At 40.9% G+C, this 18,990-nt stretch overlaps 1 protein-coding gene across 1 annotated transcript in view; it reads left to right on the top strand.

Moving 5' to 3' along the window:
• Nucleotides 1-18,990, top strand: part of NME7 (NME/NM23 family member 7) — a 107,613-nt gene that overhangs the window by 73,368 nt on the left and 15,255 nt on the right. Inside the window, exon 14 of the mRNA XM_088801827.1 lies at nucleotides 6,851-6,958. Within this exon, the coding sequence (XP_088657953.1) occupies nucleotides 6,851-6,958 (108 nt within the window). The remainder of the gene's footprint in view (nucleotides 1-6,850; nucleotides 6,959-18,990) is intronic.

Genomic DNA, 18,990 nt, shown 5'->3' with positions numbered 1-18,990 from the left:
AAACAAATGGGCTTGTAGCTATATATCACTATAATAGTTAAAATACATGCATACATATATAGCTGTAGTATAAGTTAACTGCATACACTTTTTAAAAACTGGATGTACTTCTTAAAACCTTGCAGCATTGCCATTAATCTATTCACTTATTTATTTGAATTTCCTTCTTTCAGTAAGAACTTAAGGCAGTTTATAAAAACATGCAGTATAATGATAAATGAAAGTGAGGGAGGAAAATGTGTGTGTGGGGGGGTGGCAGTAGGAGACGATCACTTGTCTTGGGACATGTGTTTGAGATCCTAGCAGAAGACCGGGGTTGGGGGTGGCCAGCATTCATTCTAATTACTATTGAATGTCAGTTTTGAAATTAGTTTTTCTGTGATTTCCTAAAATACTCAACTACACAGACTGGTTGAAGTTCAAAGTTATCTTTGTTAGAAAAAAAATTTGCTTCATTCCAACAGTACAAGAGAAAATGAAATCTGTGTTGCATTCTGAACATGGCTTTGGCAGGGAAAAGCGTAGCTCAGATAATCAAGAAGAGAACAACCGAAGAAACGGAATGTTTTCTTAACGATGTAAATTTTGTGTTTCAAGATGCAAGTCATAATGTGCAATTTTGTTAGGGAGAGAAAATGAATTTCGGGGGAGGATAAAGTTACCTTTTGCAATATAACTCCTGAAGAAAAGATTTTTGTTTTTTAAAAAAAGCTATTATAAAAACTAAAGATGAGGAAAAAAATCTGTTTGCAGTAAAGACCTGGGGAAAGAAAATAAGATAGTTCTAAAGGCAACAACTTTACTGTGAATTTTCTAGGCAATCGGGTATTCTGATTTATTAAATGTTCTCATCAAGAGGATAATACAGTATATTCTCTACCCAGTTGAGTGTTTTGAAAAATATATATAACCAAGAAAATATGCTTGTCCTTGCAACTATAGAGTTTATTTTTTCCTCTGTAATTAGGGATCTTGCCTCAAGGTCATATAAGAATGTGAGTTATTGCATTATAGAGGTATAGAGGAGTATCTGTTTTAAAAATAGGTAATAGTGATGTTCAAAAAATAGGATGAAAGCTATTTACTGTCATATGACCACTAATGTTGAGAGTGGATTAGTCTTTTCTACACTATGGCTATTCACCAGGAGGTTCTGTAATTCTCTGGGGAATTTAAGTGTGTCTTAATATCCCAGCTGGAAGAGTCATTTCTGAGCATGCATTTAGAAATCTGCTACTCCGGTGGATTGGTCCCACCTCGTTTCATCTTCTCCACACGCTGCTTTCTATCTGTGATGAAAGAGTAATGTCTCCTTAACCAAGGTCACAGAGCAAGTCACTTCCAGAGCTGAGGGATTAGTGCTTGGAGTTCTCAATTCCGTTCTCAGACAGGTGTGCCCTAGTGAGAACATCTGACATAGCAAACCACCACCTCACAAAAGAGATATAGCAAATGGTGCTTCCTTGCATTTTACAAGGGCTTGCTTCAGGATTCTTTAAAATGGGCGCATCTGAAGAGTGTAATGCAGCCAAAGGGACCTGGGCTGTTGGAAAGCAGAGGCCTAATTTCCCTACCCGGTCATCAGCTAGGGTAATGAAGTGTACACACGTGGGCATGTTGTGATTTCATCCATTTGTTCACTCTTGCACAAAATCGTCATCGCTGGGACTCAGTCAACCTTTCATGGACATTCTCCGTGTGCTGGATTTACAACGGTTGTTGTCCTTCTTAGAGGTGCCCAGAATGGAGCCAGCTATTTCATTATTTTATTTCCGAGCACTGAGCTGCCCGTTTCTTTAGGCGAGTAGAGGAAGTTGGCATAGCAGTTCTTTCTTTCGACAGGAAGTGGTGGACTGTGCAGAACAGTTCTCAGGGGAAGGATTGAGAGTCCCTCTTGAGCTCCGCGGTGGTGATGTGACTGTACTTCAATGGTTCAACCTCGTCTCTGTGACACAGTGTTTGGTAAAGACAAAAAAGAAATAGGAAGATGTTTACCAAGATGCAATGTCATTGTCCCCTATGCTGAGGTGTATTTTTTCAGGCTTGACTCGCATGAATGAGGCCCTGTGGTTTACGCTGCACTCGAAAGTCACTTGCATAAAAGTGAGCAGAGATTTGCCCAACATTTACATAGAGGAAAACCAGGGGATCTTCATTTTGCCTTTTAAAATAACAGCTGCCTGAAACAAGACTTTATTTCAGCCAGTGCCTCCTGTTGGCTGAAGTAGCAGCAGCTCAAAAAGAGGCAGTGATTAATTACTGTGGCAGGCGATGCACTGAAACCTAGTGGGACGGACAGGATGGAATTGTCTAAATGTTTCACTTAAAATCGCATTTAATTATGACCCTCTACAAGTTGTACAAATTTACATTACAGCTAATTCCTTCGTAGTGAAAAGGCAGAGTTCACAAGGCAGACGTTTTAACGATTCTTCCTGTGAACAGTCCATGCGATCTCCAGAGCCGGTGACACAAATGCATTCACTGTGAGTTCTTTGACGGCTCAATGAGATTGATCCATAAGTAGCGGAGTTTAATTTTGCAGGTTGCTGTGAAGATTACTTTTCTGAATCCTGTGCATAGGTTCTAGAAGGTAGAACTTATAGAAAGTAGGCTTTAGACTTCTCCTCCGTTTTACTTTCCTGCTTCTTATTCCTTCCATTGTTTCATTACGTTGTTTTAGTTGCAAATTAGTCTGCTGTTGCTTGTCTTCCAGGAATATAAAATTGTAACTGCATTACAATTTTAATGTAACGTACACGTTACATTAATTTTAATGTAATGTACAAGTTAATCCAAAGTTGCATGCAAATGGGGAAGCTGTTTGAAGGTCAGCTTTGGTAAGCTGTTCTTGAAGTACCAGGGAGAGAATTTAGTCCGTACATTTTAATATTGCATACAGGACTCGTTACGAAGAGTACCAGTAATGGCTAGAAACAGAAATATCTGCTGTTTTAATGGTGGTGCTTGCCTCATTGGCCTTTCTATACTGGCTTCTATTTATACCCTTGGTGCCTGTGAAATGAGGGCAATGATTATAATACGATTTTCTGTTATGTTTCACGGCAGTGTTAGGGCTTAAAGACTGAAGCTACTCTAGTTCCTCTTCGTATTTATCACTTATCTGTATCACTGCTGACCCAGTTATCCTAGAGTTTAGGGAAGACTGTTTTCCTTTTATTTCAAAGTTTTCCAAAATTAAACCTAATGACCAGGTATGATTACCCACCACATGCCACTCATTTTATGAATGTTCTCTGTAATTGATCACAAAGTTGTCTTTCTTAAAAATTTCTATAATCAGTAAATTTCACAAATCTCTTCCCAGTTTAACTCATTTCTTAAGTGAAAGGTCAGTTTTATTCTTTCGCATCTCTCCTGTATTATGAAGAACTGAAACCGAATGGCTTTCTAAGGAAGCAATTTGTTTTTCTTTGTTTATTTTTTGTCCAGATATATTTTATCAGTCTGATAGACCTATTAGTTAATAAACAGTAATATTCTTTATAATGTACACAACAGGATAATTACATACACTTTCTCTTCTTTGTTTTCAATATTTTGCTAATCGCCATTCTGCTTAGTGCACTCTTTCCACATCTTACATTTAGAGGTCATTCTTTAAGCCAGAATTCATCATCCCACTGCAGGATTACCTGAGCGGAATTTTTAATACTTATGATGAGCTGAGCAATAACCAAGCATTCAACTGGATGGGGCTGAGCAGGCAAGGTCGTAGTGGAGGGTGAATATGCCAGAAACTTGGTAGAGTTGGAAAGACTGTTTCAAAACCCTCACTTGTACGTACTTCAGTAACTTATAAAAATATATGTTATTAAATGAAAATTGCATGTTGGTACTTTGTTTTTTTTGTACCTGATAACTCATTTCAGCTTCATCAAGGGCAGGAACTGTGCATGGTGGGATAGTTTTCTCTGTAGAATACAACGAGAGGGAGGAAGGAACACGAATCAGTGAAGAACAATTAGGGACAATCTGCCAGGAAATGATCTGTGGGGGATTCTCCTGGGCTTTCACATTTAGGATTTCAGTATGTTTGACTTTTATAGGTGTATGTGATATTTTACGGTAATCAAAAATAAAATCAATGGATCAATAAATTTCCAAAAAAAGAGAAAAGATCCAAAATGAAAGCCTAAATTTTAACAATAGCTGTAAAGAAACTACTTATTGTTCTATATCTTTATGCTTCATCATTACCCGTCACCTAAACATAATATACCAGTAAACATGGCGGGAGAAGAACACAGATAACTTGAGTGACCGCCCCCACCCCCACCCCCCGACCCCTTCACCTTCATGATCACTAACCTTGAGAGGTCCCGTCCTGTAGTGCTACTCAGCGACCCTGGTACCTCTCCCCAGTCCGTTCACTTTCCTGCTCTCTAAAATGTTTCTCTTACCTTCTTTTTTCTCCTGAGACCTCCAAAGCATCCTCCCCTTCCTTCTCGCAGCTGATGATAACCTTGCCACCTTCTTCACTAGAAAATAGAATCAATCAGGAGAGAACTAGAGGGAACTTGAGAAATGTACCATATCTTGTTTAGGATGATGATTACGTGAGAGTGGGCCATTCCTTCTCAGTCTCCTTTGCTTATCTCTACTCATCTCCTTGATTTTTTTAATGATATGAAGCCCCTGGGCTTTCTCTCCTTTGTTTATTAGTATTGCCTTCATGATCTCATCCAACTGATCACTTTAGACCCCAGGTCTACCAAATATAGGCTATTGACTCCCAAATTGTTCTATGCGGGGTGGAGGGCTCCAGTGCACTCTAGACTTATAACCAGCCATGTATGTGACATCTTCACTCAGATAGTTGATTGGCAAGGCACACTTACTGCATTCAAAACCAGTCTGGGGAACTTGCCCTACCAGATGAAGACCCGTTATGAAGTCATAGTAAGACAGTATAGTATAGCTGTAAGACTGGAAGAAGAGCCCATTGGAGCTGAATAGCAAACTAAAACAGAACCATACCTACATGGAAACCTTATTTATAACAGAGCTACCATTAGAGGTGGGTGGGGAAAGTGGGAAACTATTCAATACACGATACAGGACAATGAACTATACATGTGGGAAAAATGGAAGTGGATATCTACCTCACATCAGAGTCACAAGTCAATAAATCTGGGTAGATGAAGAATTTAATGGGAAAGATAACATTTTAAAGATATTGGGGGGCAATAGAGTACTGTTACGATCTTAGAGTAGGGAATGATTCCTCAAGAAACAAAAAAGCACACATCGTAAGTGAAAAGATTGATAAACTTAATTCCATTAAAATTGAGTATTTCTGGTCATCAAGAAACCTAGTAAAGAAAAGTCAAATATAAGTTACATACTGGGAAACGAAATTTGCATCATACGTAACTGAAGAAAAGTAGAATTTAGAGTATATTAAGAATAACAATTAAAAAGACAAAGAATAAGCCAGTAGAAAAATCAAGAAAAGACAAGAATAGGCATTTTACAGATGCAGATATATATGACAAGACACTGAACTTCTTTAATAATCAGGGAAATTTGAACTAAGAACACGAGATACCATTTCACACACCCACCAGAATGGCAAAATTGAAAAGTCAGCCAGTATCAAATGTTGGGCTTCGTGTGGAGAGTGGGAACTCTTGTGCACTGATGCTGAGGGCAAACTGTTAGTACCACTTACATGGGAAAATGGTTTGGCAGCACTTAGTAAAACTGGATATGCATGTGCCCTGAGATGCCATAGAAACTCTCATAGTTGCTCCCCATACCCCCTACAAGGACGCTTGTAGCAGAATTATTTGTGATTTTGTGTGAAAGTGAGAGAGAAAGGGGGAGAGAGAGAGAGAGAAAGAGAGGGAGAGAAGAAATGAATGTTTGAATGCTCATCAACAGGAAAATGGATAAAGTCAGCTCTGTCACACACTGGAATCTACATAGTAATAAAAACAAATGAATTACAGCATACACATTAATGTGGAAAAACCTGAAAAACAGTGTTTTAACATTAAACAAAACAAGGGAATCTTTAAGTGAAATTTAGATCAACGGCTGCTTCTGTGTGGAAATAAGATTGGGCGGAATGAGGATGGGGTACACAGGGGATTTTGATGTTATAGTAATATTTTAATTCAGCTTAATAATGGGTACACAGGTATTTGTTTTATTTTTAAATGTTCATATATTTATATATATTATATATGTTATATATTATATATTATATATATATATATAATTAAGTACCTGTTTGTATATATGATATATTTCAAAATTAAAATAGGATTTTTGAAAATATTTAACTTAGGATAAAAGAAAGACCAAGTAGGTCATTAACACTCCCATATCGTTAATTTTTCAACTCTTGTTTCCTTTACCCACAGTTTTATGAGTTATTTGTGACCCTTTTCCCCCTAAACGTGAGCTAGTACTAAGCGGATACAACTGTGAAATTTAAAAAAACACACAAAACAACACCTTTTAAAATCCATGCCATCAAACTAGTTCATCTTAAATCAAGTTGTTAGGATTGCTGTTGTCTTTATAAAATACAAGTCTTTCACAGAAATGAACGGGGTCCATATTTTATGTGAAATGTCACTATTATTTCCCCTAATGTAGATTACAGTGGACTTTATGTTGGGCCACAGAAAAAGCCTTACGAGTGACCTGAGAATTTTCCTCAGTTTCCATACATTCTGGCGATTTCCAGGAAAAATCAGTACTACCAATGCATGCATATATTTCATAAACAAAGAATTCAGGTGTTTCATAGAGCTGGTGTTTTTCTTGGTAACACTGTCTGACTGACTTAACCTGTCTGCAAATGTGTATTTCATAGGAAATTGCCCGGCATTTACGTCCTGGAACTCTCAGAGCTGTCTTTGGTAAAACTAAGATCCAGAACGCTGTTCACTGTACCGATCTGCCAGAGGACGGCCTGCTAGAGGTAAGACGTAAACGTTCTATTTGTATTTCAAGCTTGAACATGATCTCTGCAGGTCTGGGGTATAAGAAACCTTTTAATATTCTTGGATTACACTGTGACTTGGTCATCTGATAAGGATGCTGGATACATCACTGGAGAGTCTTCAGAGAAGTAAGATATTTTTCTGAATGGCATATATTAGGGTTTAAAAATAATGACAAAGTAGAAAACTATAGCATTAATTAAATACTGTGAAATTTGTTTTAAAATCAGGTAAAAATACCATTCCCAGACGTTGCTATTCATGACAATATATCAGTGAAATTAAGAAGTGAAATATTAATGTGATCGCATTAAAAGTCATAACTACCACTTTTTGACTCTCTTTATATATCAGGTTCTACTCTGATAAATGCCTTTTTATGTAAATTATTTCTTGTAATCTCCACAGCAGCTCTAATAGGTGGGTATTATTATATCTGTTTATTCAGGAAAATGAAATTGAGACTCAGAGAGTTTAAGTAACATTGTCAAATCAAACAGCCAACATAGGACAGAGCCATGTTTTGACCTTTCATCTATTTAAGTGACATAAAATAAGACACAATGAAAACAGTATAAGAAAATATAAGTGAAAATTGGTCTGGTTTGGGATTAAGAAAATCATTTCTAGGCAAAAGCAAAGAAACTTGAAAGAAGGGATTGATATTTCATTTTATTTTATTTTTTTAAATTTTTGTGTGTCCAAAGAAACTAATGAAATGAAAAGACAAATAATAAATTTAAGGGATTATAGTATAAATGACAAATGATTAATATCCATAATATGTATTTATTTTAGTATTGTTTGGTTTAATGTCAAATCTATCAGTCTTTTTTATTTCTACCTTTGAAATCACATATAGGAAAGCCTTCCGCATTTTGTTTTCATTTTCTTCCATTGAAGTGTTCTATCCATCTAAAACTTATTTTGACATATAAATCTATTCCGGTGTCACAAGTTTGTTTATTAAATCCGTCCTTCCTTTCATTATTTCTCATTTATTGGATGCTTATATACACCTGTGCTTTTCTGAACTTTCAATTTTATTCTGTGGGACTTTGCCAGCAAAATGCTATTTTTATTGTTGAAGTTTATTTGTACTTTAAAAAGTTTTCTTGGCTATTCTCTTAAATTTATTCCACTACGTGAACTTTACGTGAGTTTGTCAAATTATTTACCTCACCCCCACAGGATGCAAATGGGACTTTGACTAGCATTACAGTATATTTATAAATTAACGTGGGAGTGATTTGTCTCTAATAGTGAGTCTCTCCAGCTGCATATATGTTAGGCCTCTCCATTTTATACAAGGAGTAGAGTCTTTTTTTTATATGGTTCTTGGGCATAGCCTATGAAATTTATTCTCATCAGTTTTGTTTCCTTGCTATAGAGAATGACTTTAAGATTTTCTCCTATAATCCAAGATGTTAATCTGCTAAAATCTTATCTAAACTGTGTACCCTTGTATGAAATATTGACATACTTGTAAAATGTAAAAATGTAACCATTTAAATGTTCATTTTAAATTTTCATCTTTAGCTTGGAACCCGTAGTCTAGGTTTGAATGCAGAGTGTTGTTCAGTGAAACTAAAATATTATTAATCATGAAATTTATGCCCATTAAAAAATATTATCCAAGGTATGCTGCGATTTTACTAATACAGTTTGAAATGTATTATTACTGCCTGCAGTTTACAAAGCCATCTACTAAATAATGAATATCTTTCTAAGCTAATTGCTCAGGAGATTTAATTGCAAATTAATGACTGTGTGCTTTAGAAAATTAATCAAAAATCCGCAAGTTGGTACTCGAACAAATTTCTCTCCCGTGGCTGATGAGTCATACTTGCTCTGACCTTGGGTAAGTCACTTTTTCTTTCCATGCCTCACTTCCCTCAATAGCATGGAATAAAGAATGCTGATATAACCACGGAATGTTCTCTTAATTAGGGATTAACGATTTGTAGATTACTTGGCTTTAAATGTTCAAGTATTATAAAAGCACTTAGAGGCCAAAAGAGTTATCTGCTCCTAGGTCTTCAAAGTGAAGTTCAGAGCGACACAAAGACAAGCTCCCTGATCAGGGAAGCACTTTGTACTTAGACCTGCTGTTCATGAAGGGGACATTCTTTAGCTGCAGGGTGACCGTAGATCTTCCAGCCCAACCCAGGACCTGTTTGAAAGGCAACTCCAATCAGACAAGATGCTAAGACAAAAAGCATGAAGCAGAACTGTCCCAGGCACACAGGGACTCTGGGCTCCCCATTGGTGTGGCAGGAAGGGAGGGGGGAGAACAAGTTCCTAATCTTTCCCCCATGGGATGTTTCCTGAGCCAAGTTTGTGTCAAACGTGTACAGCTCAGGAAGTACGGTGTCAATCTCGACTTGGTCACCAGCCATTATTTTTTCTACTTATTCGTATGGCAAACCATTACAGAGTATGTTTTACTTGCTGACATTGTGATAGGATTTCAGAATCAAACGACATTTCCTCTGTCCTCATTGAGCTCATAATACGTTTTAGAGGTCAAGGATCTTAGCAGGAATAGAAATCTGATTTCTTTGGCTGCCTCTAAGTGTGGCACAGCCGCTTGTGTGGTTTATGGGAACAGATGACATTATCTCTAGCACGAGACACTCTAGGATGTTATTTCACTGGTAACGTTCCCTGACACTCTGTTGGTTGTAACTGTAAAGATCTTAACTTTGTGCTTGAAGGAAAGGATTAATGGAAAAAATGTTTAACCTAATAGCAAAGAAATACTTGTTTTCTGCTAATGGCAAAGAAATTTTAAACTACCAATGCCCATTTCCAGTAAGGCTACTGTATAATAGACACCCTTATCTTGCTGGTGACAGCTAAGGGGCTGTAGGTATTACAAACTATGGGGTTATTCCATACAATTTGTCCCAGAATTCTACTTCTTGGAATCTAACCAGAGGAGGAGAATGACGGCAGGACTGAAAAATGGAAAGTTAACCTGCACAGGTGTTTGTTGCAGGAGTATTTGTGGTAATTAAATAGGAAACAGTGTCCATGTGTAAAGGTCGATCTGACTGATGTTCCCTCCTCTGAGGAAGCTTCCAAAGGCGCCCATGGTCTGCACGGGAGGTCCACGTGTGTGTTCCTAACATCTTCCCTCCATTATAGTAGTGTAGCCAATAGCAGTTATCTTGTTACCACAGCACATTGTCTGTTTGTTTATATCTATTTCCTCTTCGACACTGAGTCCTCATAGGAGAGAGATTCTGTCTTGTCTGGAGTATAAAAAACTCTTCAATAAACCACGTCTGAAGGAAAAGTGGGAAGAGTTTGATTAAATAAGTTATGGTTCATGTACTCAGTGCAAAAGTATGTAACCTTTTTTTTTTCTTTCACAATAATGAAGACCTGCCTGGAGCAGTGTTTTCTGGCCTTGGTTGTACATTAGAATCACCTGGGCCATTTTTAAAATACTGATGCCCAGACCCACCCTCAGAGACTATCATTTTTTTCTTTTGAAATAATTTCACCCTCATAGAAACGTTGCAAGTACCATACAAAAACTTTTTTTCATGAATACTGGGTTTAAGCTACCAACACGATGCCCCATATCTCTGAATACTTTAGTGTGTATTTTTAACACAAAGGAGCATGTTCCTACACAACCACATTACAAGTCCCCAGATTAGGAACAACACTGACGCGTCCCTACCATCTAATCTTTAAACCCCATCTGGATTTCTCCAATTGTCTCAATAACGTGTTTTAATAGCAAAGGGATCCAGGTCAGACCCGGGCTTTGCATTTAGTTCTCTCCTTAGCTTCTTTCAATCCAGAAAGTGATTTTCCCGGATGTCCGCGACCTGGACACCTTTGCAGATACCAAGCAGAGATTCCGATTTAACTGATCCATTTACTCCTTTGCTCATCAGAAACTTGTCTAAGTGGCTTCCACCTCCAGTTCTAACAAGATGCTGACACACTTATTTTGCTGGGTGGCATGTGTCACTTATGCTAGAAGTCATTTCTTGGCCCCTCATTCCCGCCTCCCGCTCCACCTGAGTGGGTCCTGTCACCCATGTCATCGATGGGTCAGTTTTTATATTATCATCACAAAAGTGATACAACCTCTGAGGGTCAGTTTTTCTTCCATCTTGCTTTATCATCTTTCCCAAAGCTTCACTGAAGAAAAAAAAAAAAACTACCGACTTTTCTGGCTTTCACACCACTTCTATAGTTTGCCTTTCTCTGATTATCTCTGGCATGAACGACCAACACTTTACATGTACTGCAATTGAAATTCTCTAAGTTGCCGAGTAGGTGTATATAGTAGAAAGTTCAAGTATGTTTGAATTTTGAATTCTCTACACCAAAATGAAGCATCAGTCATTTATTCAGATATTCACGTTTTTACAAAATTAAAAACATGGCAATGAACAGGGTACATGTTGCCCTTCCTTCATGGACCTCACCCTTCTGGATGGTAATCATAGTAGTTGTTATTTAGAATGATGAAAATACGGATCTCCCCTGTTTTTCTTTTCCCAATATTCTCTCACTTGGTTGTATCACTTTTGTGATGGTAATATAAAAATTTAGGAAATATGTTATGTATTTCATTGTCTGTATACTCGATGAAAACAAATCCAAATTTGGATATGTAATCATTTCTGCATTGATTCTTGTTCCAGTACAAAAAGTAGTTCCTCAAGCGTTAGCCAGAAGTAAACATAGGTGTAGAGACCTGGATTTCTTTGGCTCTGGTTCGTGTAGTCCTCTGCACACACTGACACTCATTTATCTTGAGTTTTCATTTCTATCTTGAAGGAGGAGTTGTGATCTTTATTAGCCCGCTGTCAAAGAGGGAACAACTTGTTCGAAGACGAGAGCAAACAGCTTTCTCTTAGAGATCTAAAAATAGTTTAGGAAGGCCTGGGCTTTGACCTTGAGATGGAAAATGGCAAGAGATAAGGCTGGGAAAGTTAGCGAGGGCCTTGTACAGACATATGAAGACATCTGAACTTTATCCAGCTGGCAGTAGGAATGCACATAAATGTTTCACGCAGGGGAGTCCCACAGCCATACCTGTGTGAGAGACCGCCCTGGCTGCAGGAAGGAGCACAGATCAAGGGTGGGCGCCGTTTGGAGGCAGAGTCCTGGAAGAAGCTCGGGAGGTCATCCAGGGCAAGGTCCTGGTGGCCTGAATGGATATAGCAGGTGGATAGCCAGAAGCAGTGAACTTCAAAAGACATTTAGGAGGGAAGAGCTGACAGCCCTAGAGGCTAATTGGATGAGGAGGATACCTGTGGCAGTGAGACGAGTTCGTATCCCCAAGTAAAGATGGTGAGACCGAGACTGCCGTCTTCATCTGCGATACCACAATTTCTGGAAACCAAAGTTTTTTCATAAGTGTGGTGGCAAAGCCTAACCCGATCTTCTATATGACTGTATAATTTTTATGTAACCCACCTAGTGTATCCGTTCACACTGCCATAGAAATGTTAATGTATTCGATCGTAGGGAACTTCCCAGACTCCTTGCAGCATTAGGTAACATATAGGACATGTACCATATCACTAGTCTGCATTTCAAGACATCTGGCACCAGGAGTTTTGAGTAAAGGATAGTGGAGAAGGTGTGAAGCAGCCACGGAAAAAGAGCTGATCACAAGTTCATAATTGCTGTTCCGGTCACTAGTAATAGACACCCTCAAAATAATGTCTTAAAAACCGGGACTTTTCTTTGTCTGGCCCATAACTGGAGGTGTGAGGCAGGAGCCCGGGCCTGGGGCGGCAGCTTTACAAGAGCACCAGCCACCCGGGGCCACCTTCTTGTTCTTCTCAGATGCTGTCAGCGCGGGTTTTTGGCCTCCTGGTCCCAGGGCGCTGGGCGGAGCTGTGGTTGTCACAGCTGTGCTCCAGGCGTGGAGAGGGGGAAGAGCAGGTGGACAAAGGTGGAGAATGCCGTGCCGGCTCAGTCAGCACTTTCCGAGGCTTTTCCAGAAGCCCGAAGCTCAACCCTTCTGCTTCCAATGTATTTGCTGGAACTTAGTCCCATGGCTCCCCCACTTCTTCAAGGGGGGCTGGAAAATGTAGTTCTGTTCGTTGAGAACATTGCTCCCTCCAACAAATCGTATTTCTGTTGGGAGGAAGAAAGGGAGGATGAGCCCCGGGAAGCGAGCACAGTACCGGCCCCAGGTGCCCAGGGTGGCGGCGTATCTAGGTGGGGACCAGATTTCCAGCCGCACTGGCCCCTGCCGTTCCTTGTGCGCTGCTTCTCTAGCGTCCTCCCCTGACCAGCAGCACCTTCATCACCTGAGAACTTGGGCCTCACCCTAGACCCGAGCCTCCAGGTGGGTTCGCTGACCTGAAAGTCTGAGAACCACTGCCCCAGAACAGCGGTTCCCAGCACCTGGCGTGCATCGAAATCACCTCGGAGTTGTGCAAATTGCGTGAGCCTGGAGCTCTGTCAGTGAACACTGGTTATGTACCGAGGTCAGGGATGAGCCGCCTGTATCTCTCTCTCTTTTTTAATGTTGCAGGCGAGCCTGATGTAACTAATACTTAAACCAGCATTTGGAAACCACTGCCCTTCAGAGTGTTTGGAAAACGTTGGTCGCAGTTCTGCTTCTGAGGGCACCGAACCCTGTGGGTGGTCTGGCAAAGGCATTGTTTTGCTTTGAGGCGTCACTGAGGATTGGAAACAGCAACAAGCTGTGAAGTGTGAAGGCAGCTGTAGGTCTCTCAGTGGATTCGGCAGCCAGGAAGGGAGTCCCCATCTCTGAATGGGGGGGGGGGGGGGCCAGGGGCTTTGGCCTCTCAGGGAGGAGTTAGCCATGACCTGGCTGATGACCTGGGTTTCTTGGGGGAACACTCAATGTGTTGGCTGCCCTTGCGCCCTCCCGGGGAGCCCCTAGGGACCTGGGCTGTGCGTGTGTGTACGGTGAGCACTGATGCGTGCCGAGGTTAGGGAAGGACAGAGGCCCAGGCCAGTTGCAGCTGGACACAGCCCTTGGGTTCTTCACCCAAGGTGCACCCACAGTGTAGCCTGCGCATGTGGGTCCCAGGGGGGCAGGGGCCAAGCCATCTTTCCTCCCCGCAGGCTGTGAGTGCCGCAGGGCCTAGACCTCTCAGACTTTTGGATTCCTGGCTCCTGCCTGGCGCACGGTGTCCATGAATAAATGCATGGGGTGGGGGGTGTCACTGATGGGGATGGTGCAGCCCATCCCCCTTTGTCTTTTCACGTGACTGGAACGTCACACCCCAAGGAGGGTGAGCCCCACTTTGAAGCGCCACGTCCCACGGGTCCCTCCACTTACTGGCCATCGCATCTTCTTGCTGACTGTGGAGGCAGGTGAACCCAGAAATACGTGTGTCGGGGGGAAGCGGATGGTCTGCACAGGTTTTTCTTCCTTCTCAAGCATATTTCAGAAGTCTCTACATTAACCTTGAAAACGTGCTGAAAATAGAAGAAGCCATAGGCTATCAAATTGTAATTCTTTATGGTCCAGTTAATATTTCACCAGAATTGGTTATTTTCCCAGGTAAAGCAATCTGTAAGGAGCAACTTCACGTCCCCTCAATATCCTGTCATACGCGAGCGTGTGTCCCTGCCAGATTATTCGTACCCCAGATACCCCTCACACTAGATCAGTTATCAGTACATCTCTAATATTTCACTTATTTTGCATAGATAGGAGTTTTAATTTTTTATTCAGGACAGTCATGGATCTCTATTAACACAATGCTGGGATAATTTATCCCAAATCGTCACAATACTGTGTAATTCCTGTCCACACTGATACTGTAAGATCCATGCACTCATTGTAATGACTGAAGCCCCTTGCCACGAAGGGCATTCACACGTCCGTAGGTCTTTCAGTTACTCAAGTACAGCGCCGGCCCCAGCTTTCTTTAGATTGGGGCTCTGCTCAGTCTGCAAAGCAACCAGCCTAATGACTTAAGGCCTGCGTTGAATACGATTTATCCCACTTCACATAGACACAAAAGCGTTCACTGGAAACTCTGGAAAATTAATCTAAATGCCTTATGGAAAGATTGGTTCATTAACAACAATGGCAAATCCATGTAAAATAAATAGATGAAGAATCATGGGACTAAAGCTGACCGTGCGGGTCATTTAAGACTCTCCAGGCGTTTTTGTCTCAGCACTTTCCCATCTTCCCTGCCTGTTTCCCAGACGTGGTTCTCAAACCTTAGCAGCAGAAGAACCCCTGGAGGGCTGGGCCCCCTTCCAGTTTTAGATTCCTTAGTTCCTAACGAGTTCCCAGCACAGATGGGGGTACCTGGCTTTGAGCCTGATCTCACTTAAGGGACAAAGTGCCCTTTTTAACCTGAGAGATTTATGACCCCCTAGCATATCTGATAGTGCGTTCACACTACTACCTACCAAGCTGGCCGGGGCCCTTCATTTCCCTGACTCTGAAAGCGTTTGGGGGAAGCTTGTCCTTTGCTCTCTGCTGTTTGACCCTGAACTCTTATCTTTGGTCTGCACACGGCCTCATTTTTAAGCCAGTGACTAAGCACAATCTGAGTTAATAAGTAACTCTCAGGTGACTAATTAAAAGCCCTTACAGAGGACATGGAAAGGAGCCTTCGCTGACCTAATCGAATTCACCCTCTTTCATTCATAAAATACTGCTGCTGCTCCTACTTTGCTTTCAGAGTAAAAGTTGCTAAACCCACCTCTGTTCTTTGCCCATTAGACAGTTATGGACATTGCTGTTTTAACAACAGAGAAAACAGAAGCGTGTCTAACAGATGGAAAAATACTAGGCCCTCTGTTTTCAGAACAAATGCACTGAGACGATTTTGCAGGCTACGTAAAGCTTTCAAAGAAACCTGAAAGGACTTAGTCCTCATCCCTCCACTTGCAGCTAATTTTGTGTAAGCAGTTTTCTGTGAGATAATTGTGATAACGGCAGCTATTTCCTGTTCTTAACCTGAACACACCTTGAACTGTAAAGGTACCAGCTGGACAACATCTTGCAAGTGTCTTATCCACAGCAAACTCCACGCATTCTTTTCCTGATGCAAGGACAGATGAAATGCAAACTACTGTAGGCACTATTACTAACCTTATATTGGACACATGTTCACTTCCTATAGTTAGGAACTGGATACACGTTGGTGACTAAGTTTAAAAAGTCAGCTATGCTGCGAAACTGATCTGTATTAATTCCTTCATGTGATCTGCGTATTAATCTCGTATTTTTATGTGTGTATATGGAGGCAATAGTAACTAGCTTTAGGGGTACTTCCTACGTGTCAGGCATTGTGTGTGCGTTAATGTGTGTACTTCTCAAGGAAGCACGTATCGTGGGCCGTTTGCACATGAGTGATTGGAGCGCAGACCCGCTCCCAAAATGACAGAGCAGAATGGAGACTGGATTTTCACGTTCTCACCTGACCGTAGCCTGTCTGGGATGGTCAGAAACGTAACGAGTATTATTTATCCAGCGTTCGCGATAGGATGGTGAGAGCAGAAAAATTAAGCTTGGGGAAAATACTACAGAACATTGAGCCAGAAATCTTGGCCTCCCTCGAAAATAATTAGGATGGTTAGATATTGACTTTACTTACTTTTAACTTCTATTTGTATTCCTGAATGTGCCCCCTCAGTTTTAGATGAGACGTAGAAAATTTTTCCTCACAAGTCTCTCAGTGAGCAGGCCACTCCCTTATCAGCAGGGTTTTTGGCTGTACCCTGGGTGACTTCCTATGTCATTCTTGATACACACATTCATTTTTGTTTACTTTATACAGAATGCCCATGTTGGTGCCCCCGAATCAATACAGTACCCACATTTCTGTGTCATAGTTTCAACACAGGCTAGGAAGTTGGCCTGGGAAAATTACGGCTGATTCTTTGAAAAACCACAACTTCATTTATTATTTGAGACAAATGTGCAGCATTGGGTTTTTTCCTCCCAGTGAATATTAAATACTGTATCTCTCCACTTCCTGTTTCTCCCAGTTGCGACCACGCTCCCATATTTCACCGTGTTGAGCTCACATCACTTATATTATGCACTGTGTGCCTACCACTGTGCTGGGTACTGTTTTTGTTTCTAAGGGTTTTAAAAAAAAAACATGTTTTCCTACATCATTCAATTTTTTCTGTTTTTCAGTTCAGATCAACATGTGTGATGGCTTCCATCTTTGTTGTGAGCACAGCCTCATTGGGTGGTTTTCAGTCTGTCCTCACTGCCCCTGTCATTCCATGCAGTCTTCTCCGTCTGTGGTCTCTCCCATGACCACAGTGGTTTGAGGGGGACTGGGGGGTGGATTCTCAGCGGGGCCGAGGGGGTTAAATACTGTTCTTCTGTGGAAGCTTCTGTTAATGCTTCTGTCCCCTGCCTCCACCCCACCCTCACCCCACCCTACACTGTACCATATAACAGCAAATAACTCTGGCATAACAGAGGAGTTCCAGAGTCAGTAAAACAGAAATGCATGAGCTGGCCACCCCAGTGGGCACTTCCCAATCACATGGTAAGAGTCCATATGCATTATGCTTACAGTCTGTTGTGTAATGAGTGGCAATCCTTCTACTGATAACTACTGGTCCCCTTTGGCACCAACTATGGAATCGCAAATAGCTTCATCTGCTGGGTAAATAAGTAACAACTGCAGGTTTAAAACAGCACAAATAATGTCTTTGCCTGGAATATCAGTGTATGTAACTTTCTGTGCAAAGTTCTCCTCTTTGCTTGTTACACGTTAACTTTGTGGTTACGGTACAGTCACCATCTGAGAGCTAAACTCTGGGCAATGAGAATTGTAAAACACTGTACAGTAGAGGCACACAGTATGGTATCCAACCTCTCCATAGGGCATCATAATGGTACATTTTCTGAGTGTCGCCTTCAAACTGGCTTCACAAGGAATCCATTGTTCCATTGGTCACATGAATATTTTCTGTAGTAGACACCCATACTGGCTTTGATTCCTTAGGCTAGATGGGAACTTTTTTTTAACTTTTTAAAAAAATTTATTTTTAAGTGTGTTTTTCTAGGACCCATCAGCTCTAAGTCAAGTAGTTGCTTCAATCTAGTTGTGGGGGGGTGCGCAGCTCACAGTGGCCCATGTGGGGATTGAACTGGCAACCTTGTTGTTAAGAGCACCGCACTCTAACCAACTGAGCTAACCGGCCGCCCCTAGAATTTTTTTTTTTTTTTTTAGGGTAAAATAACTTTGTTACATGCCTTCTGTGTTAATAGCCTTTGTTGACAATTCTGCATTGCAGATATTCAGTTGATTTACTAGTGTTCCCGCTCTTCTTCTTATTTGAGGGATATCACTGACGGGTTCTCTTAGTTCTTCTACTAATTTTGGTCCTTCTGTGGTTCAGGTTAATACACATTTGGTGAAGGTCTGTCTGTGCCATTCGCTGTTCCAAACACAGGAGGGACTGCAACGTGGTCCCTACATGCAAAAGATTTCACGTTCTCTAGGAAGGATTGTAGTCTAAATAGATCATTTTGGCATCAAAAGTAAATGCTAGGAGGCTGGTGTCATGGGAGCCCCTACGAGGTACCCACTTCCCAGCACGGGCGTCAGGTGAGGGTCCTGGAAGATACGGGCTCTTCTCCGAGTGTCGGAGGATAGGTTAAAAAAAAAGAAAGAAAGGAAAAGATGGGAATGGCTTTCCGGCAAAGGAAATGGTGTGTATGCTGGGAAACCACACAGAATTTGACATATTAGAGTTTAAAGTAATATCGGAGAATGGCAGGTGAGCTTAGAAAGGTAGCTAAGGATCAGGTGAAATGATTGCTTTATACCATATTTAGGAGCGTGGAATTTATTCATAGAGTTAGTCCACGGACTAACTGCCTGAGCAGTGCTTGGTGTTTGCAAAATGTTGTGACTATATTCATTTTCTTGGGAAAAGCATCCAAAGTTTTTATTAGATCTCAGAGTGTTCCATGATCCAAAAATTGTCCAGAATATTTGCACTGAAAGGTTTTAAGTGAATGACCATACTGTTTATTATTTAGAATGAAGTA

This window comes from Rhinolophus sinicus, chromosome 11 (assembly GCF_057876585.1).
Source record: "Rhinolophus sinicus isolate RSI-liver-muscle chromosome 11, RSI-T2T, whole genome shotgun sequence".
Taxonomy (NCBI): Eukaryota; Metazoa; Chordata; class Mammalia; order Chiroptera; family Rhinolophidae; genus Rhinolophus; species Rhinolophus sinicus.
This window is presented reverse-complemented; position numbering and strand designations above follow the sequence as displayed.